Here is a 23,348-nt window from a genome sequence, read left to right on the forward strand (position 1 = left end):
ATCGAGCATGTGGGCCGACCGGACTTTGAATAATGGTGCCAAAAATGGCGGCACCCTTGTTGGTAATACATGCAAAAATAATTCACTTTACAGTTCCATATGTGACAAAGAAAGCACCATTGAACTATTGGGCAGATTGCTTCATCATGTATAGACACAAAATGCTGGAGTAACTCAGGCAGCATCTCCGGAGAGAAGGAATGGGTGACGTTTCGGGTCGAGATCCTTCTTCAAATGACATTCTAAATGTCGGCACGGCAACATTCTAGGGCGGCACGGTGGTGCAGCTGTAAAGTTGATGCCTTCACGCGCCAGAGACCCGGGTTTGATCCTGGCTACTGGTGCAATTTGTATGGAGTTTGTACGGTTTCCCTGTGACCTCGTGGGTGTTATCTGGGCGCTCTGGTTTCTTCCCACACACCAACGATGTACAGGTTTGTAGGTTAATTGGCTTCAGTAAAATTGTAAGTTGACCCTAGTGAGTAGGATAGTGCTAGTGTACAGAGTGATCACTGGTCGGTGTGGACTCGGTGGGTTAAAGGGTCCATTTCCGCGCTGTATCTCTAAACTAAACCTCTCTAAACCTTTCCTATCCATGCACCTGTCCAAGTGTCTTTCAAATTCTATTATAGTACCTGCCTCAACTACCTCCTCTGTCACCCCATTCCATACAGCTCATGTGTGTAGGAAAGAACTGCAGATGCTGGTTTAAATCGAAGGTAGACACAAAATGCTGGAATAACTCAGCGGGACAGGCAGCATCTCTGGAGAGAAGGAATGGATAACTTTTCGGGTCGAGACCCTTTTTCAGTCTGAATTCAGCCCGAAACATCACCCATTCCTTCTCTCCAGAGATGCTGCCTGTCCCGCTGAGTTACTCCAGCATTTTGTGTCTACCATATACCCACTACCCATTGATGGTATAATTATATCAGAAGGTGGGCACATTTCCACTGTTAAAAAAAAAAACATTGGACACAACAGATCATGCTATTCAGTGTTGCAAAAGTATTTTTTAATAACTTGAACTTTTCTATATAAAAAAGTATAAATTTTCCAGCAATAATATATCTGAATAGATCATTTGAGTCACTCCCTGTACATCTGACCACAGATGACATCAGTGCAGAATCCAGCCTGGCTTGACAAAGAATGCTTGTTATAAGCCACTCGCAAAAGGAAACCTTCATCAGGCTACATCTTTACGTTCTTCAAGTTTAGCAGAAAGATACGAGGCCGAAAGTACTGCCTCAGCATATTACATCTCAGTTCTCTTTTTATATATTACCATTCTAGTATAAAAACAAATCAACACAGTCACAACAGTCTTTCCACAACTTCTGAACTTTGTACAATCAGATCACCCCCCTACCACCCCCCCCCCCCCCACCCCCACCAGAGCATAAATTATATGTGCAAATTAATTTAAAAATTGAATGCATTTGGAATATATGTATAAATCCATCAAACAAATTAAAAGTCAGGAGTTATGCATTGCAGAGTTTAAAATATTTTGTAAACCATCTTAAATAGAATCCGGTTGGCAGGGTCTTTTGCTAACAGTGAAATGGCTTTCCAGTGGCTGACTTTTATTTTTGAACTGTTATACACTAAAAGTACAAATCTCTTCATCGCTAACTCCTAATTCTTTGTAGAATCTGTAGAAGAGATAGAAGATAATTAATAAGGCAAAGTTTTGATGTTTACAATAACCAAAACATCACAGGATTTTGTGCGATTAAAATTGTCCGCCAGCTTTGTCCCAGAGAGTCAGGGGCCGACATTAGTTTGTACGCTTTTCACGTGAAAGGTATGATGTGCCAACAATGGCAACAACTAGGGCGGCACGGTGGCGCAGTGGTAGTGTTGCTGACTTACAGCGCCAGAGACCCGGGTTAGATCCTGACTACGGGTGCTGTCTGTACGGAGTTTGAACATTCTCCCTGTGACCTCGTAGGTTTTCGCCAGGTGCTCCGGTTTCCTACCACACTCCAAAGACATATAGGTTTGTAGGCTTTGGTAAAAATTGTAAATTATCCCCAGTGTATAGCATAGTGCTAGTGTACGGGGGACCGCTGATTGGCGCGGACTCCTTGGGCTGATGAGCCTGTTTCCACGCAGTATCTTTAAACATTTTCAAAGTTATATTGCAAGCTAGCTTTTCAAACTTAGATTTAACAAATCTCATGAAGGGATCAAAAAGATATGACTTTAAAAGGTATCCAAAGAAACTCAAGATGGTAGTGTAAAGAGGTTTCCAATTCCCCAGAAACATGGAAATTGAATTCATAAGATGGTTTTAACAGTCTGGCTGCACAGGGCTGCCTGTTTATCCTCGTAAGCGAATGGCTCTGTCCTCGGCTGCTGTCTGTACAGAGTTTGCACGTACTCCCCGTCACCCCGTGGGTTTACTCTGGTGCTCCGGTTTCCTACTACATCCCAAGGGCGTGCAGGTTTGGAGGTTAATTGTTTTCTGTAAATTATCCCTTGTGTGGAGAATAGAACGGGTGATCGCTGGCCAGTGCAGACTTGGTGGGCCGAAGGGCCTGTTTCTATATTGTCTCTCTAAACTAAACTTAATAGGCTGAGGGCCTCCTTTTACATTGCAAATAATTATTAAATGACGATTTATCATCAGAAAAGATAAAATCACTGAATCACATGTCACACAAAGTACATCAGCAAGTCACACAAAATGCTCATTGTAGGTTCTAATAGATTATTCAGCATTTATTAGCCAGAGATTAGAATTCAGCTATAAATAGGTCTATGTGCAAATCAGGCAAATATGGTTTTCCTCGTGCTTTGAAGTCCTGTGCATCAAGAAATTGGAACACGCTTCCATTTACAATTCAGCCTGATGGAGCATTGTTTCTTCCTTGTATTTTGTGTACACAACAACATCGATTAGGAAAGGGGGAGATGCAACGAGACCTGGGTGTCATGGTACACCAGTCATTAAAAGTAGGCATGCAGTTGCAGCAGGCAGTGAAGAAGGCGAATGGTATGTTAGCATTCATAGCAAAAGGTTTGAGTATAGGAGCAGGGAGGTTCTACTGCAGTTGTACAGAGTCTTGGTGAGACCACACCTGGAATATTGCGTACAGTTTTGGTCTCCTAATCTGAGGAAAGACATTCTTGCCATAGAGGGAGTACAGAGAAGGTTCACCAGACTGATTCCTGGGATGTCAGGACTTTCATATGAAGAAAGACTGAATAGACTCGGTTTGTACTCGCTAGAATTTAGGAGATTGAGGGGGGATCTTATAGAAACTTACAAAATTCTTAAGGGGTTGGACAGGCTAGATGCAGGAAGATTGTTCCCGATGTTGGGGAAGTCCAGAACAAGGGGTCACAGTTTAAGGATAAGGGGGAAATCTTTTAGGACCGAGATGAGGAAAACATTTTTCACACAGAGAGTGGTGAATCTCTGGAATTCTCTGCCACAGAAGGTAGTTGAGGCCAGTTCATTGGCTATATTTAAGAGGGAGTTAGATGTGGCCCTTGTGGCTAAAGCGATCAGGGGGTATGGAGAGAAGGCAGGTACAGGATACTGAGTTGGATGATCAGCCATGATCATATTGAATGGCGGTGCAGGCTCGAAGGGCCGAATGGCCTACTCCTGCACCTATTTTCTATGTTTCTATGTTTACCGTAAGTACAAGTATTAATTATTAACCAATAGATATCGGTGTTATCATACAGTGTGGACACAGGCCCAACTTGCCCACACCGGCCAACATATCCCATCTACACTAGTCCGACCTGCCTGCATTTTGACCATATCCTTCTAAACCTGTCCTAATCCATGCACTGTCTAATTGCTTCTTAAACCTTGCAATGGTCTCTGGCCCAATGACCTCATCCGGCAGCTTGTTCCATACACCCACCATCCTTTGTGTGAAAATGTTATCTCTCGGATTCCTATAAAATCTTTCACCCTTCACATTAAACCTATGCCCTCTGGTTCTCACTTCCCCATCTCTGCAAAGGAGACTCTGTGCATCTACCTGATCTATTTTTCTCATGATTTTATGCACCTCTATAAGATCACCCCTCATCCTCCTGGGCGCCAGGGAAAAGAATCCCAACCTGCCTGTAGCTCAGACCCTCTAGTCCTGACAACATCCTCGTAAATCGTCTCTGTACCTTTTCCAGCTTGACAACATCTTTCCTGTAACATGGTGCCCAGAACTGAACAAAATACTCAAAATGCAGCCTCACGAATGTCTTGCATAACTGCAACATGACCTCCCAGTTGAGGTCACACAGCACAGAAACACACCATTTAGTTCACCAGGTAGACACAAAATGCTGGAGTAACTCAACGGGACAGGCAGCATCTCTGGAGAGAATGGGTGACGTTTCAGGTCGCGACCCTTCTTCAAACTCTACCCGAAAAGTCACCCACCCATTCCTTCTCTCCAGAGATGCTGCCTGTCCCGCTGAGTTACTCCAGCATTTTGTGTCTACCTTTGATTTAAACCAACATCTGCAGTTCTTTCCTGCACCTTTAGTTCACCATGTCCACACTGACCACAAGCATCCATCCATACTAATTTACCAGCATGTGATCCATTACCTTTGATACCATAGTGATTCAAAAGCTCAGCTAGATACTGCTTGAATGGTGTGAGCCTCCGCCTCCGTCAATGATTGAGGGAATTTGGATCAAAATGTCATGATTCACCATCTTCACTTTTAGAGTTGCTGCTTTACATCGCAAGAGACCCGGGTTCGATCCTGACCACGGGAGCTGCCTGTACAGAGTTCATATGTCTTCCCCTGGGTTTTCTCCGGTTGCTCTGCTTTCCACCCATACTTCATCCACACCTCCCCCTACAGGTTTGTATGGCATTAACATTGAATTCTATTGCGTCCGTATGGCATTAACATTGAATTCTATTGCGTCCGTATGGCATTAACATTGAACTCTAGAACAGCACCTCATATTCCGTCTGGGGACCTTGCGTCCGTATGGCATTAACATTGAATTCTCCCAATTTTGCTAGCCCTTGCTGTCTCCTCCCCTTCCTTAACCCTCTAGCTGTCTCCTCCCACCCTCCCATCCGCCCGCCCTCGGGCTTCTCCTCCTCCTCCCCTTTTCCTTCTTTCTCCCCCCCCCCCACCCCCCATCAGTCTGAAGAAGGGTTTCGGCCCGAAATGTCGCCTATTTCCTTCGCTCCATAGATGCTGCTGCACCCGCTGAGTTTCCCCAGCAATTTTGTGTAGGTTTGTAAGTTAATTGGCTCTAGTGTGTGCAGGATAGTGTTAATGCGCAGGGATCATGGTCGTTGCAGACTTGGATGGGCAGAGTGCCTGTTTCCGCACAGTATCTCTAAACTAAACTGCCCTTAAAGTAAGGGGTGTATCATGCACAAAATCTTCTGCAATTTAAAGGATTTCTTATGATATCGTTTGCATATTTTATAAATCTCTCACTCATTTTAATTATGAGCAACAGTAAATACAGATCAAAGCAGGTGAAAACCAGCATCTTCAACCCACACAGAGTTGTCAAATAATAAAACGTCTTGATATGGAGAGGGGCTGTTTCAATTTTCAAAATAAAAAGGACGTTCCTTTAGGAAGGAAGATGAAGAGGAATTTCTTTAGTCAGAGGGTGGTGAATCTGTGGAATTCATTGCCACAGAAGGCTGTAGAGGTCAAGTCAATGGATATTTCTTAGACAGAGATAGATGGATTCTTAATTAGCACAGGTGTCAGAGGTTATGGGGAGAAGGCAGGAGAATGGGGTTAAGGGGCAGTGTTAGCTCAGCCATGATTGAATGGCAGAGTAGACGTGATGGGACAAATGGCCTAATTCTGCTATTACATATGTGTTATCATGCCCTGATCTGTGGTCTCAGTGCTGCTTCAGCCCACAAGGGTTTGGGAGGGGGGTGCCTCATGAATGGATGGGACACCATTTCATTTGCCTGTCTTTCCTCATTGCCACAGCAACCATGAGTGCTCCAGCAGCATTGACTTCTTTCCCATCATTCAGCATTCAAGCGAGGCACCAGCTACCTGCTCAATGACACAGGTCAGCTTTTGATGCTTCTTTAAAGGGAGGAAACGTCTTAAAAGCACAACTCTCTAAATTTCACGGTTCTCTCCGCGTCCTCTGAGGATCTGATCAGAGGATTTAGCAGTGGATCAAAACAAAGCACTCATTTAATGTAGTGAATGACAATTTTTAGTTTAGTTTAGAGATGTAGCACAGAAACAGGCCCTTCGGACCACCGAGTCCGCACTGACCAGCGATCCACGCACACTCACCACGTATCTATCTGCATTTCATCCCTTTTCAAATTTAGAAATGATTAAGAGGCAGAATTCAGGAGAGGCAGAGAGTGAAAGATTAAATACTAGAATACATACCCAACAACTATCTCAGCGAAGGACGCTGGACCACAAACGCACACCAGACTTTTCACCCCTTCAGTGCGCTGAGATAAAAGTTCTGCACAGAGAGACATCTCAATCCTTCCCAGTCTTCCTGCCCATTCTGCGTGAGGCTGTGACAGAATATAGTCAACCTCAAACCTAAACAGACAAAAGATTAACATTTTTGTATGTAGTGCAGAATCTGCATTGACTTTTCACTTTGAAATCGCAGAGTGGTTTTAGCATTTTATTTGTACTATAACCAGTGCCTGAGGGCGGCACGGTGGCGCAGCGGTAGAGTTGCTGCCTTATAACGCCACAGACCCGGGTTCAATCCTAACTACGGGCGCTGTCTGTACGGGGTTTGAACGTTCTCCCCGTGACCTTCGTGGGTTTTCTCTGGGAGCTCCGGTTCCCTCCCTCACTCTAAAGACGTACAGGCTTCCGTAAACTGTAAATTGCCTCTAATGTGAAGGATGGGGTTAGTGATTGTTGGCCGGTGTGGACTAGGTGGGCTGAAGGACCTGATTCCGCGCTGGACCTCTAAAGTCTAACAAAAATGACTACATATCTTTGGTGCAAATTGCATTACTTGCAGGATCTTAATGCACGTCATGCTTCCCTAATAGAAGCACGCAGATGGGAATAGTCACTGCATTCATCATCTTAAAACGGTGATGTGCTCAACATTCCAGTTTTTTGTTCATAAAGGGCCTGTCCCACCAGCATGCGATTGCATGCGTCTAGCGCGACCAAACGGAAGTGGAGTTCGCGCTAAGTTTGCGGTAAGTACGCACGAAGTACGCGCAAAGTTCGCGCATGACTCCGGGTGGTGACGTAATCGCGCAATGCCACGCACTAGGCGTACGCCGTCAAGATGCTGCGTACGACGTCGAATGCTGCGTACACCCTCAATGTGCCTGTGGGCCGACAGGCCGCTGGTGCGCAGAATTTCCAAACAGTGCAAGATTTTTGGAGCCCCGCGCGATGTAGAGACCACCCCGCACAACTCCACACGCCTCCGCCGATCGAAGTGGGACTGGCCCCGCGAGGCCTTCCCCCCCATCGACCACGTTTGGTCGCCCTAGACGCATGCTGTCGCATGCTGGTGGGACAGGACCTTAAGTTCTAGGAGCAGAATAAGGCAATTCGGCCCAGCAAGTCTACTCCGCCATTCAATCATGGCTGATCTATCTTTCCCTCTCAACCCCATTCTCCTGCCTTCGCCCCATATTCCATAACACCTGTACTGATCAAGAAGTTATCTACATTTACAATCAAACTTGCTTTCAATGGTGTGCAGGACTATTGTCCACAAGTGGTCATATTTAAAAGAATCACCAACTACTTGCAGGTTGACTATTTACTTTAGTTGAGAGATGAGGGGGATCTCATTGAAACTACCAAATAATGAAAAACCCAGATAGAGTGAATGTGGAGAGGATGATTCCAGTACTCAGAGAATATAGGATCAGAGGGCATAGCCTCAGAATAAATGAAGATGAGGAGGAATTTCTTGAGCCAGGAAAATGGGATTGAGAGGAAAAAATACATCTGTCATGATTGAATTTGAATTGATTTTATTAGGGACAGTGCATATTAATAAACATTTGCATGTAATATGCAAGATTGTAGCCAGTAGCTAATTTCCATCTTTAGTCCCAACACAAGGTAAACACATCCCAAACAAGGTAAAAACAAAAGACAAAAACAAAAACAAAACAAACAATAAAGTAAAAAAGTAGCAATAAAAGAGTACCATAGGATAATTTTAAGGTAGATTATGATTGCAGTTTTGATTTTGCAGTAACCATGTTTTTAGATGTTTGGTAAATGAGGTAAGGGTTGGCAGATCCCGTATGACGCATGGTATCGCGTTCCAGGTCTGCGACGCTCGATATGAAAATACTGACTGCCCAAAGACATTTTTCCTAAACGGGACTATACAATCACCCCTGGAGGCTGCTCTTGTCGACCTATTTGTGTTTTTCTTTATGAAGTCCTTTAACGGAGGTGGGGCTAGTCCACGGAAGATTTTGTAAACCAAAATCGAGTCCGAATATTTTATTACGTTTTCCCAGCTCAGCAGATCAAATTTCTTCAGGATGCTACAGTGATGGTACATTCTGGGCTTTTTGAAAAGAGTTTTTAGGGCTTGTTTATAAGCAATTTCAACAGGCTTTAGTGTGGACTTACATGCCAGTGACCAAGTTGTTATACAGTAGGTCATGTGTGGCACAATCATTGCATTAAAGTATAGTTTGGCTGAATCAATAGTTAAATTATTTCTAATATATCTAAAGTTGGACAAATTAAATTTTATTAAATGTACTGTTCTTTTCACCTGTTGTTTGAAACAGAGCTGTGAATCGATCACGATTCCTAAATATTTAAACTCATGTACAATTTTAAGTTTTGTTCCATGTACAAACACATCAGAATCTCCATCAGTACTTGCCTTTTTGGAGAAAAACATACAGACAGTCTTTGACACATTAAGATGTAGATCAGAAAACTGCAACCAGTTTGACACATTAATCATAGCAGCTGATAGGTCTTGTGCAGCTTGATGTTTGTTTATGGCATGTACATACACAACTGCATCGTCAGCATACATCTGGCAAGTTACATTTGATGTACAGCTACTTGGTAGATCATTAATGTACAGACTGAATAATAGCGGTCCCAAGATTGAACCTTGAGGTACACCAAGAGGGTTTTTAGAAGTTGCAGATTTACTGTTGTGCACTCTAACACATTGTTTTCTCTGTACCATATATGACTCAATCCATTTCATCGTGCTCAAAGAGAGGTTAAAATAGGACAGGTACACAAAATTGCTGGGGAAACTCAGCGGGTGCAGCAGCATCTATGGAGCGAAGGAAATAGGCGACGTTTCGGGCCGAAACCCTTCTTCAGACTGATGGGGGGTGGGGGGGGAAAGAAAGAAGGAAAAGGGGAGGAGGAGGAGGAGCCCGAGGGCGGGCGGATGGGAGGGTGGGAGGAGACAGCTAGAGGGTTAAGGACGGGGAGGAGACAGCAAGGGCTAGCCAAATTGGGAGAATTCAATGTTAATGCCATAAGGACGCAAGGTCCCCAGACGGAATATGAGGTGCTGTTCCTCCAATTTCCGCTGTTGCTCACTCTGGCAATGGAGGAGACCCAGGACAGAGAGGTCGGATTGGGAATGGGAGGGGGAGTTGAAGTGCTGAGCCACCGGGAGGTCAGGTAGGTTATTGCGGACTGAGCGGAGGTGTTCGGCGAAACGATCGCCCAACCTACGCTTGGTCTCACCGATGTAAATCAGCTGACATCTAGAGCAGCGGATGCAGTAGATGAGGTTGGAGGAGATACAGGTGAACCTTTGTCGCACCTGGAACGACTGCTTGGGACCTTGAATGGAGTCGAGGGGGGAGGTGAAGGGACAGGTGTTGCATTTCTTGCGGTTGCAACGGAAAGTGCCCGGGGAGGGGGTGGTGCGGGAGGGAAGGGAAGAATTGACGAGGGAGTTGCGGAGGGAGCGGTCTTTGCGGAAGGCAGACATGGGGGGAGATGGGAAGATGTGGCGAGTGGTGGGGTCACGTTGGAGGTGGCGGAAATGGCGGAGGATTATGTGTTGTATTTGCCGGCTGGTGGGGTGAAAGGTGAGGACCAGAGGGACTCTGCCCTTGTTGCGTGTGCGGGGATGGGGAGAGAGAGCAGTGTTACGGGGTATGGATGAGACCCTGGTGTGAGCCTCATCTATGGTGGCGGAGGGGAATCCCCGTTCCCTGAAGAACGAGGACATTTCCGATGCCCTGGTATGAAATGTCTCATCCTGGGAACAGATGCGGCGTAGGCGGAGGAATTGGGAGTAGGGGATGGAGTCTTTACAGGGGGCAGGGTGGGAAGACGTGTAGTCCAGATAGCCATGTGAGTCAGTGGGTTTGTAATGTATGTCGGTCAGGAGTCTGTCCCCTGCGATGGAGATGGTGAGGTCAAGGAATGGTAGGGAAGTGTCGGAAATCGTCCAGGTGTATTGGAGTGCCGGATGGAAGTTGGTGGTGAAGTGGATGAAGTCAGTCAGTTGTGTGTGGGTGCAGGAGGTGGCACCAAAGCAGTCGTCAATGTAACGGAGGTAGAGGTCGGGGATGGGGCCCTGGTACGTCTCGAACAAGGATTGTTCAACGTACCCAACAAAGAGGCAGGCGTAGCTGGGGCCCATGCGTGTGCCCATAGCTACGCCTTGTGTTTGGACACAATAGGACAATTTGGTCATCAAGATCTGGTGGTTCACAGTATCAAAGGCTTTTCGTAAATCAAGAAAAACAGCTCCTATAACACCACCTGCATCAATTTTGGACTTCATATTTTCCAAAAGGAAGCAAAGTGCCGTCTCAGTAGAGTGATATTTTCTGAAGCCAAACTGCATTGGGTTTAGGGTATATGGACTATTGTTTAAATGTTTAATTATCTGTCCTGCAACCCATTTTTCAGCTATCTTGGAAATTGCCGGAAGAATGCTTATTGGTCTATAATTACTTATTATAGTGGGGTCTCCTGATTTTAAAATTGGAGTTATTACTGCAGATTTCCAAGAATTTGGGAATACACATTCGTTTATGGACTTGTTGATGATGCTGGTAATTGGAGCGATCAGTGACTGCTTATGAGCTTTAAGAAACATTATATCCATACCAAAAGCATCTTTGGCTTTTGAATTTTTAAGACCACAAATAATCCTGTTAACCCATGGCTGAGACACTTCATTCAAAATAAGAACCGGAGAAGCAGTGTTCAGCGGCATAGCATATCGGACTGTGGAACAGGAACTATGAGTCAAGTTCTTGATTGAATGCTGGAACAGACCCAATGGGCTGAATGGCCTATTTCTGCTCCTATATCCTATGGGATAGCATGGAAACAAGTCATTCGGCCAAGTCCACACCGACTAGTTCTATGTTATCTCACTTTCCCATCCATTTCCTATACATTAGGAGCAATTTACAGAAGCCAATTACGATACGATACGATACAATTTATTTGTCATTTGGACCCCTTGAGGTCCAAACGAAATGTCGTTTCTGCAGCCATACATTACAAACAAATAGACCCAAGACACAACATAATTTACATAAACATCCATCACATTGCTGTGATGGAAGGCCAAAAAAACTTATCTCTCCACTGCACTCTCCCCCCCATGTCAGAGTCAAAGTCAAAGTCAAAGCCCCCGGCTGGCGATGGCGATTGTCCCGCGGCCATTAAAGCCACGCCGGGTGATGCAAGGTCGCACACCGGGTTCTTGGTGTTAGAGCCCCCGGCGTGCGCTCGCAGAGTCCCGCAGCCATTCCAAGCCGCGCGAGGCGATGATGTAAGGCCCCGCTCCAGGAGCTCTTCAACCCCGCAACTCGGGCGGGAGAAGTCGCCGTTGCGGGAGCCCTGAAAAGCGGTCTCCCTCCAGGGACCCGCGGGCTCCCGGTGCCGCCGTCCGCCAGACCCGCAGTTGCAGCCTCCGAATATCCGGGGGTCGGGCCGCAGCAGCGCTCCACCACCGCTCCACCCGCTCTGGACTCGGCCAGCTCCGCGACGGTGAGTAGTCGGCACCAGAGCCCCCGGTCTTCCTGTTGGAGGCCGCTCCTCGTTGCAGCCCCAACGACAACGGAGACCCGACAAAGAAAAGGTCGGGTCTCCCGTGCAGGGAGAGATTTAAAAGTTACCCCCTCCCTCCCACCCCCACCCCCACCCCCCACACACATACCCCAACAAAAAATAACAAAAACTACATAAAAACATAGACATAAAATAATAAAAACGCAGACGGACTGCAGAGGCCGCTGCTGACGAGAGTCGCGCCGCCCACCGGAGTGAAGAACTGTGAAGAATTAACGTACAAACCCGCACATCTTTGGCATGTGAGAAGAAACCAGAGTACCCGGAGGAAACCCATATAGTCACAGGGAGAACGTGCAAACTCTGCATTGCCAAACACCAAGCTAAGGATCAAACCTGGGTCTCTGGCAGCAGCTCTACCAGCTGTGCTACTGTGCTGCTCTGCACAGCAATTTGCTGCTTTCTTTTATGATAGACACAAAATTCTGGAGTAACTCAGCGTCTTTGGAGAAGTTGGTAGGTGACGTTTTGTCGGGACCCTTCTTCAGACTGGAATCTTGAGCAAAAGACAAAGTGCTGGAGTAACTCAGCAGGTCAGGTTACATCTGCAGACCGAATGGATGGGCGATGTTTTGGGTGTGAAGATGGGTCCTGACTTGAAAATCCGCCCTCTCCATAGATGCTGTCTCACCCGCTGAGTAACTCCAGTGCTTTAATGTTTGGCTTCCGGTTGCTCCCAGAAATGGGTGATTTAGTCAACTTGGAACGCAGCAGAGCTGGCAGAATGAAAAGAGTAGTTGCAGAACCGAATCAATTTATAGACGAGAGAGGAGGCAAATATAGTAATTAATAATAATAATGGATGGGATTTATATAGCGCCTTTCTAATACTCAAGGTGCTTTACATCGCATTATTCATTCACTCCTCAGTCACACTCGGTGGTGGTAAGCTACTTCTGTAGCCACAGCTGCCCTGGGGCAGACTGACGGAAGCGTGGCTGCCAATCTGCGCCTACAGCCCCTCCGACCACCACCAGTCACTCACACACATTCACACACATTCACACACAGGCAAAGGTGGGTGAAGTGTCTTGCCCAAGGACACAACGACAGTATGCACTCCAAGCGGGATTCGAACCGGCTACCTTCCGGTTGCCAGCCGAACACTTAGCCCATTGTGCCATCTGTCGTCCCTCGTAATTGACCTCTAAACCTTTGCAAATATCAACGTGAGAGATGTGTGCGCTCCATATGAACACAGCCACTGCAATGAGTCATGAGAAGGGGATTAGTCTTATGGCAGCCTCTCAAAGACAGCCACAGACCAGCGGTTGGAATGACTGCTATGGAGATGATGAATGTTGTGGGAGGAGGGCAAAAGGTTTAGTTAAGTTTAGTTTATTGTTACGAGTACCGAGGTACAGCGAAAAGCTTTGGTTGCATGCTAACCAGTCAGCGGATAGACTATATTAGTTTAGATATAGCATGGAAACAGGCCCTTCGGCCCACTGAGTCTGCACCGACCAATGATCCCTGCATACTATCCTGCGCACACTAGGGACAATTTACAATTTTACCAAGCAGTTAGCCTACAAACCTGTACGTCTTTGGAGTGTGGGAGGAACCTGGAACCTCCAGGGAAAACCCACGTGGATCATGAGAACAATGTACAAACTCCATACAGACACGCACCCATGGTCAGGATGAACCTGGGTCTCAGGAGCTGTAAGGCAGCAACTCTACCACTTTGCCACCCAATTACATGATTACAATCAAGCCACCCACAGTGTGCAGATACAAAATAAAGAGAATAACGTTTAGTGCTAGATTAAGTCCAGTAAAATTCGATTAAAGATAGTCCGAAGATCTCCAATGAGGTAAATAGTAGCTTATGCCCCTGTCCCACTTAGGAAACCTGAACGGAAACCTCTGGAGACTTTGCGCCCCACCCAAGGTTTCCGTGCGGTTCCCGGAGGTTTTTGTCAGTCTCCCTACCTGCTTCCACTACCTGCAACCTCCGGGAACTGCACGGAAACCTTGGATGGGGCGCAAAGTCTCCAGAGGTTTCCGTTCAGGTTTCCTAAGTGGGACAGGGGCATTAGGACAACTCTCTAGTTATTGATTGGATGGTTCAGTTGCCCGATAACAGCTGGGAGGAAACTGTCCCTGAATCTGGAGGCGTGCGTTCTTTACACTTCTGTACCTCTTGCCTGATGGGAGTGGGGGGGGAAGGAGGAGTGACTCTCCTTGGTGTCTCTGGTCACAAGCCCACACCCTTGTTCCAATTATCAGTGTCCCTTGTCAAATAACTGTGCAAGTCACGAGCAGAGATACTGAGGCAGAGATCGTAGTACGTGTCAATGCTACGCATTGTGGAATAAAGACTGCAATAGGTAATTGGTCACCTGCTGCGGTTATTTGAAATATGCTGTACAATAAAAACCATGGCTGGCTGGCTGACACAAAGGACCTTATATTGATGATACAATTCACACCATTTAACTTGCACGTCTCTTGCTCATTAGCTACGAGGTTCTCTCCTTTAAAAAAATAATGCAAAGTTAAAGGTCGCACAAAATCCTACTTTGTTTAGAGATACTGTGTGGAAGCAGGCCCATCGGCCCACCGAGTCTGCACCAACCAGCGATCCCAGCACATTAACACTATCCTACACACAGTGGGGACAATGTACAATTTTACCAAGTCAATTAGCTTAGAAACCTGTATGTCTTTGAAGTGTGGGAGGAAACCATAGCACCCGGAGAAAACCCATGCAGGTCATGTGGCGAACGTACAAACTCCGTTTAGACAGCACCCATAGTCAGGTTTGAATCCAGGTCTCAGGCGCTGTAAGGCAGCAACTCTACCGCTGCGCACCGTGCCGCCCAGATTACATGCTTGCAATCAAGCTATCTGATTGATCAAGATTATTAGCAAGTAACTGGCTCAATAATGAGGCATAGATCATAGTATGTTTCAATGCTATACATTGTGGAAAAAAGACTGCAATAAGGTTACTTGAAATATGCTGAACAATAACAACTAGGACTGGCTGACAATATCATTAATGAGTAGGAAAGAACTGCAGATGCTGGTTTATGCCAAAGAGGTCTGAAGAAGGGTCCCGACCCGAAACCTCACCCATCATTTTTCTCCAGAGATGCTGCCTGAGTTAATCCAGCACTTTGTGTCTATTTTACCATTCTAATGAACGTGACTGTTTTCTTTGAGATCTTTCCTTAGTGGATGCTGGAGAGATATTTTCAGTGGAAATAATGATTTCAGTTTTTAAAATTCCATGAATTTGAACACTTCTCCATTATAATACATCCCTCGTCCCAATCTTGCTTCTTTACAATGCAGCTTTAGTTATGATTTTAATGGTTATGCTACACCTAAACATAGTATTTTTTGAGTGGACAGACCTGTAAAATTCCAGTGTTTAGTTTAGCTTTGGAGAAACAGCGCGGAAACAGGCCCTTCTGCCCACCGAATCCACACCGACCAGTGATCCTCACACACTAACACTATCCTACACACATACACACACTAGGGACAATTTACAATGATACCAAGCCAATTAGCCTACAAACCCGTACGTGTTTGGAGTGAGGGAGGAAACTGTAGCACCCAGGGAAAACCCCCGCAGATCACTGGGAGAACGTTCAAACTCCGTACAGACAGCACCCATAGTCAGGATCGAACCCGAGTCACTGGCGCTGTAAGGCAGCAACTCAACCGCTGCGCCACTGTGCTGTCCCAGTGCTGGGGAGATTGTTAAATCTATGGTCTATGTAACTATCATATCAATCTCAGGATATGTATGTCCCTGTTAAGAGTGAAGGGCAAGGCAGGCAAACATAAGGAAGCTTGGCTGACGAGGAAAATTGAGGCATTGGTCAAGAATAAGAAGGGCGCATGGGACAGGTATAGGCAGCTGGGATCAAGTGCATCCCTGGAGGAGTTTGGGGAACTAAGGAGTAAACTAAAAAAGTAAATCAGAAAGGTAAAAAGGCCAGGAGAGATCTCTGGCAGACAGCGTTAAGGACAATACCAAGAGATTTTATTAATACATAAGGGGGAAATGGGTAACTTCGAGAGAGAGTGGGACCTCTCAGGATTTAAAGCGGTCACCTCTGTGTGGAGCCACAGGAGATGGGCAAGGTCCTCAATGAGTATTTCTCCACCGTATTTACCGAGGAGAGAGACAGGAGGACGGAGGAACTTGGGGCAGTCAATAGAAAATATGTGCAGGAGTAGGCCATTCGGCCCATCGAGCCAGCACCGCCATTCAATGTGATCATGGCTGATCATCCCCAATCAGTACCCCGTTCCTGCCTTCTCACCATATCCCCTGATTCCGCTATCTTTAAGAGCCCTATCTTGCTCTCTCTTGAAAGTATCCAGAGAACCGGCCTCCACCGCCTTCTGAGGCAGAGAATTTCACAGACTCACCACTCTCTGTGTGAAAAAGTGTTTCCTCATCTCCGTTCTAAATGGCTTACTCCTTATTTTTAAACTGTGGCCCCGGGTTCTGGACTCCCCCAACATCGGGAACATGTTTCCCGCCTCTAGTGTGTCCAAACCCTTAATAATCTTATATGTTTCAATAATATGCCCTCTCATCCTTCTAAATTCCAGAGTATACAAGCCCAGCCGCTCCATTCTCTCAGCATATGACAGTCCCGCCATCCCAGGAATTAACCTTGTAAACCTACGCTGTACTCCCTGAATAGCAAGAATGTTCTTCCTCAAATTAGGGGACCAAAACTGCACACAATACTCCAGGTGTGGTCTCACTAGGGCCCTGTACAACTGCAGAAGAACCTCTTTGCTCCTATACTCAACTTCTCTGGTTATGAAGGCCAACATGCCATTCGCTTTCTTCACTGTCTGCTGTACCTGCATGCTTACTTTCATTGACTGATGAACGAGGACACCCAGATTCCGTTGTACTTCCCTTTTTCCCAACTTGACACCATTTAGATAATAATCTGCCTTCCTGTTTTTGCTACCAAAGTGGATAACCTCACATTTATCCACATTAAACTGCATCTGCCATTACTGTAATTACCGTTCCGGAAGTGGCGGCGCTGCCTTGCAGTTGTGGCTCGCCTGTAGTCCGTTTGTCTTTGCTTTTTTTGTTTTCTTTTGTCCTGTTTTTACAGTTTATATCGGTTTATTTAGTTGTGTATGTGTGGGGGGGGTGGGTGTAACATGTTTTTTGACTCTTCCTTCGGGGGGAATGCGACCTTTCTTGTCGTATCCCCCGTCTCCGTGTCCGTCTGCGCTGAGGCCTATCGCGGAGCTGGCGGCCTCGAACTGCGACCGACCTCGAGGCTCCGGAGGCAGAGCCAGGACTTACCAACGCGAGGCTGGCCGACTTCGGGGCTGTGGTTGCAGGGCGACCCAACTTCCGACCCGATTTTGGAGCCTCGGCCGCGGGCCAGTGAACGACATCGTCGGGAGCTCACAGGTTGGTGACCTGTTTTTCCGGAGCTCCCGCAACCACAGCTGCGTCCGCTGGACTGGAGGGCGGCAGCTTGAACCGCCCCGGGCCGCAGAGTTTGAACCGGCCCGTTTGCGGAGCTCGGATTCAGCCGCAGTACTTGCACACCATCACCCGGCGGGGTCACAACATCGGAGGCTTGGATTGCCTCGGCGCAGAGGGAGAGCAAGGAGGGAAGAGACAATGACTTTGGGACTTTAAAATGTGTTGAGAGTTTGTTTTGTTATTATTCTATGTTATGACTGCAGGCTAAACCATTTTGTTGCACTGAAAAGTGCAATGACAATAAAACTGAATCCAATCCAATCTGCCCGCTCTGTAAATAGCTGCAGTCCCAGCACCGAGCCTTGTGGTACCCCACTAGTATGGAAATTATAGAAGACTTAATTAAGACATTTATCATAGACAGCGATGTCAGCTATTTTACGTAATCAGCTTATTGTACTCAGACTCACGTGATTGTTAGTTTTGCAGCACTTAACATTTATCTAGTAATCAAGGCGCTAAACAAGTTACTTATGTTTACTTTTGTGTAGTGTATCTGTATTCTTAATAAATACATTTGTATCTTTGTGTGTACCAATATGTAACAATGTAATATGGTGTGGGTAGCCTTGGCTTGTGTAGACTTGGCTTTAACTGAAACATAATGGTGGCAGGACAAGCTGGGACATTAGAAGTTAATTTAAGGGTGGCGAGTGAGGGACGAGATATGGACTTGCACAGATATGGACGGGAAATGTAAAGTTTAATAAGACTGAACCAAGGTCGGACGTAATAGTGGCGAGACAGTGAATACTAGAATCAAAGACAGATTGATGCAAAGGAGTACAGCATGAAAGATAGTGTAGCAGAGATAAGGCTGAAAGAGTGAAATAAAAGCTGCTTGGTTCTGTGAATCGGAGAGCAATTAGAGAACAGACAGGTGATTTGTCATCTCTGAATGTTCCAGCTGGTGTTTGCAAATAAAGGCTTTCGTCTTCTTGAAGAATTCTCCGTGTCTGTGTCATCTTATCCAACTTTAAGTCTCTAAACCACGACACTAGTCACTGCCAGCCATTCTGAAAGGGAATCTCTACACTTTGTTTCCTGTCTGCCAACCAATTTTCTATCCATGTCAGCACTCTACCCCCAGTCAGTGTTATGGTTGAAGAGGTGCTGAAGGTATTATAGTTTATGTAGGTAGATAAATTTCCATGTCCTGATCAGATATATCTGAGGACATTGGGCAGAACTCAGTGCGTCCACACCTCAAGATAATGTCCTTAAATAGAATCCCATATTTCCTGGAATTTGATGGTATTTCCCGAAATTTTCAAAAATGCTTCCTGCGTGCTATTTGTTGTTTTTTTCTCGGGCACACGTTAACAACAAAAAGAAGAACAAGGCAAAACAGATCTATGTACCTACACCGTATCTGCCTGCTTCTATTACTCACTTGTACAGTGTTATGCAAGGCAGCTTTCGTTGCCTCCAACAGCTTGCATTGTCTTCGTTTTTACAACCTGCTCTCATGTGTCTCAGTCTCTGCTCTCTCTCCCTCCCTCCCATTCTTCGTCCCTCCCTCCCTCTCCCTCCCTCTTTCTTCCCCCCTCCCTCTCTTCCTCCCCCTCCCTCCTTCACTCTCTTCTTCCCTCCTTTCCTCTCTTCTTCCCTCCTTCTCCCCCTCTCTCTCTCTCCACCCCTCCCTCTCTGCCCCTTGAGCCCACCCACCATTCTGTAAAATCAAGGTCAATCCCAATTTAACTGCAATCCCACCGGCCATTGGTAATCTTTCACCAATAGGCTTATCCAGAATTCTACCACTGCCTGAAAAATAATCAAAGACTCAACTTCCACTGAGAAAGAGAATTCCATAGACTCATTGTTATACAAGAATTTTCCCGAACAGTCTGTGACCTATAGCACTGTGGCTATAGCGCTATGTATAAAGCTCACAGCACTGCAGCCGGTAGCGCTATATTTAGAACCCAGTAGACCAAGTGCAGACCCATTGGGTCTGCTCCCCCAATGCAGCCGTTCCCTACCCGTAGCCCCCACGGGAGGCGTGGTCCTCCAACTCAAGGCGTTCAGGACTCAGCAGTGCGGCTGTTTTTAAATGGCGTCTTTGAGGTGAGATGTGGGCGCCAGCAGCCGTTATGGTCGCTGGCCAGCAGGAGGCGACAAAATGAGTGAGTGGGGGGGGGGGGGGGGGGGAAGAGAGAAGGATTTTATTAAAAATATGTACATAAACACGACGAAATTTAATCAGGAGTGGATACTTGGAATGAAAAGTGAAATCTCTACCGAAATGGAAACATTCTGGGCGTTTGTGGGTCTGGTGTTGGCGTAGCAACGAATCAAAGGCTGGCACCCACAGGTTGGCAACAATAAGTCAGGCAGAAATACAGCCAGCCAGCAGCCAGCAGCCACAGAGTTTTAATATTATATACTAGACCAAGTGCAGACCCGTTGGGTCTGCTCCCCCAACGCAGCCATTCCCTACCCGTAGCCCCCACGGGAGACGTGGTCCTCCAACTCAAGCGGCTCAGGAATCAGCAGTGCGGCTGTTTTTAAATGGCGTCTTTGAGGCGAGATGCGGGCGCCAGCAGCCGTTATGGTCGCTGGCCAGCAGGAGGCGACAAAATGAGTGAGTGGGCACATAAAGACGACGAAATTTAAAGAGGAGTGGATACTTGGAATGAAAAGTGAAATCTCTACCGAAATGGAAAAACACTCGGCGTTTCTGGGTCTCACGTTGGCGTAGCAACGAATCAAAGGCTGGCAGCCACAAGTCAGGCAGAAACACACACACACACACAGCCAGCCGGCAGCCAGCCAGCAGCCACAGAGTTTTAATATTACATAGATAGATAGCGCTGCAGCCGACAGCTCTTTGTTTAAATTCACACGCGTTTAACTGACAGTGCTCTGTTTAAACATTTGAGCGCCAAACCGACAGTGCTGTATGTATTACCTTTACACCCCTGTGCGGGCCAGATGCGGAAATTTCCCGAAATTCCCTAAAATTACCCGAAGACAACCAGAATCTCCCGAATTTCGGGTAATTTCCTTCAAAGTGGAAAAGCTGGTGGAACTAGAAAGGAAATTGCGAGAGACCTGGTTGAAATTTACGAGTCGTCTTTAAAATACTTATAGTATTTAGATTAAATACAGGAGAGGTGCCGAAAGACTGGAGAGTGGAAAATGTTGAGTCTCTATTCAAGAAGGGGTGCAGAGAAAATGCCAGTGAGCTTAGCATCTGTAGTCGGAATGTTACTGGAGCGTATTTCTGAGGGATAGGATATAGAGGCATTTAGACGAACAAGGGCTGATTAGGGATAGTCAGCATGGTTTTGTTCGTGGAAGGTCGTGTCTCACAAATCCGATTTAGTTTTTTGAAAACGTGACCAAAAAGGTCGATAAGGGCAGAGCAGTAGATGTTGTATTTCAGTAAGACATTCGACAAGGTTCCGCATGGTAGGCTGCTCTGGGAGGTTAGATCGCATGGGATCCAATGAGAGATAGCTGAATGGGTAGAAAATTGGTTAAATGGAAGGAAGCAGAGGTTGATGGTGGAAGGTTGCTTCTCGGACTGGAGGTTTGACCCATTATTTTCTAAATGGGGAGAGAATCCAGAAATCGGAGGTGCAAATGGACTTGGGAGTGCTGGTGCAGGATTCAGAAGGTGGGCTGAGGAATGGTTGATGGAATTTAATACAGAGAAATATGAAGTGTTGCATTTTGGGAAGTCTAACATGGGCAGGGCCAACGCAGTGAATGGTAGGCTTCTGGGTAATGTTATAGAGCAGAGGGATCTAGGAGTGCAGGTGCATGATTCCTTGAAGGTGGAGTTGCAGGTAGATAAGGTAGTCATAAATAATTTTGGCACATTGGCCTTCATCAGTCAGAGTATTGAGTATAGCGGGTAGACACAAAATACTGGAGTAACTCAGCGGGACAGGCAGCATCTCTGGAGAAAAGGAATGGCTGACATTTCGAGTCGAGACCCTTCTTCAGACTCGACCCAAAGCATCACTCATTCCTTCTCTCCAGAGATGCTGCCTGTCCCGTTGAGTTACTCCAGCATTTTGTGTCTACCTTTGATTTAAACCAGCATCTGCAGTTCTTTCCTACACACATTGAGTATAGACATTGTGAGGGTATGCTGCAGTTATATAAGATGTTGGTGAGACCGCATTTAGAGTATTGTGTTCAACTCTGGGCACCATGTTATAAGAAAGATGTTGTCAAGCTGGAAAGGGTACAGAGAATATTTACGAGGTTATTGCCAGGACTAGAGGGTCTGAGCTATAGGGAGAGGTTGAGTAGGTTGGGACTCTATTCCTTGGAGCGCAGGAGGATGAGGGGTGATCTTATAGAAGTGTATAAAATCATGAGGAATAGATCGGGTACATGCAGATCTCTTGCCCATGGTAGGGGAATCAAGGACCAGAGGACACAGGTTCAAGGTGAAGGGGAAAAGATTTAATAAGAATCTGAGGGGTAAATATTTTACACAAAGGGTGGTGGGTGTATGGAACAAGCTGCCAGAGGAGGTAGTTGAGGCTGTGACTATCTCAACGATTAAGAAACAGTTAGACAGGTACATGGATAGGACAGGTTTGGAGGGATATGGACCAAACGCAGGCAGGTGGCACTAGCATAGCTGGGACATGTTGGTCAGTGTGGGCAAGTTGGGCCGAAGGGCCTGTTTCCACACTGTATCACTCTATGACTCATCTTGTGGCTGTTAATATGTGCAATATTTTCCTACGTAGTGAATCTGTGGATATCTATCATTGCATATGTGGTGCAGCCAAATCCATCGACAAATATTTGCTATTAATTAAAGTAACTCAGCGGGTCAGGCAGTAACTCTGGAGGACATGGATAGGTAACGTTTCAGGGTCGGGACCCTTTGCTATCAATTCCCATTTTGACCATTTAAACACTTTATTCTTAATTATAACATTTAATTCCGTTTACAGAAGTGCGTATTCAACTCCCATGTGCTCTTTCCATAATCAGTTAATGGAAATATAATTGCTGAGGGGGTTTTAATGGTAGAGAGTGAAAGCTGGATTTACCTTGATAAATTGAATGTCACAAATGTTCTCAGATACTGATGGACAAATTAATTTCAAGCAATGTCATTAATTCGCAGGATACTTAAAATTCACTGTAAGATCAGGGCCCGTTTCCATACTGTATCTCTAACCTAATCCTCTGGGCCCTTGCCCATTAGAGACCGCTTCACTGCAGTCCAGTTATATCCTATCATCACCACCAAGCCCAAACACAGATAAGAAGAAGCTTTCACCTCCAGAACGTGATGAATCACCAGCACTACAGCACTTACTCAGCACCTTGGAGCGAATGTTAACTACATCTTCTCTCATGGAAACCTCTGGTGATTGGGACTAGAAATCGTGGTAGAAAATGATACGATTAAAAATCCAAAGAGCTCGGCAGTTAGTGACGGACAGTTTGAGGTCAACCATGAGGTCCTGTTTAAACAATCTTGCTGCTGCACTGCACACTATTCCCAGAGGGTAAAAGAAAATCTAATTTTGTTTAACCTGTTCTTCCTTTTGCCAAAGCATTAGCAGCTCCGACAACATAACATTTATAGCTGCTTTCCTCTTGTTAATCTCTGTGATATATTTAGCCTATCATTGACAGTATCAGGAGATAGACATGAAGGTGATTTTATTTAATCAGGTGTCTTAAAATCTGGGCTGGATGTGTTGAATAGAGGCAGAGGCTGAAGATGAAATAGCAAGCCAGCATGCATCTATCATTTTTTTCAGAACTAAACAGTGGCAAAAGTTAATAACCCTGTTTAGAGTCATACAGTGTGGAAACAAGCCCTTCA

General features: G+C 46.0%; 1 protein-coding gene across 2 annotated transcripts in view; it reads right to left on the reverse strand.

The window, feature by feature from the left end:
- Positions 1-993: 993 nt before the first annotated feature.
- LOC116973647 (cytochrome b5 reductase 4) overlaps positions 994-23,348 on the reverse strand; it is a 109,453-nt gene continuing 87,098 nt past the window's right edge. For both annotated transcript variants that reach the window (XM_033021910.1, XM_033021911.1), the window contains 2 exons: positions 6,385-6,549; positions 994-1,658 (listed from right to left, as the gene is read on the reverse strand). In XM_033021910.1, coding sequence (XP_032877801.1) covers positions 1,604-1,658; positions 6,385-6,549 — 220 coding nt within the window. In that variant the 3' untranslated portion in view covers positions 994-1,603. The remainder of the gene's footprint in view (positions 1,659-6,384; positions 6,550-23,348) is intronic.

This window comes from Amblyraja radiata, chromosome 5 (assembly GCF_010909765.2).
Source record: "Amblyraja radiata isolate CabotCenter1 chromosome 5, sAmbRad1.1.pri, whole genome shotgun sequence".
NCBI classification, from domain to species: domain Eukaryota; kingdom Metazoa; phylum Chordata; class Chondrichthyes; order Rajiformes; family Rajidae; genus Amblyraja; species Amblyraja radiata.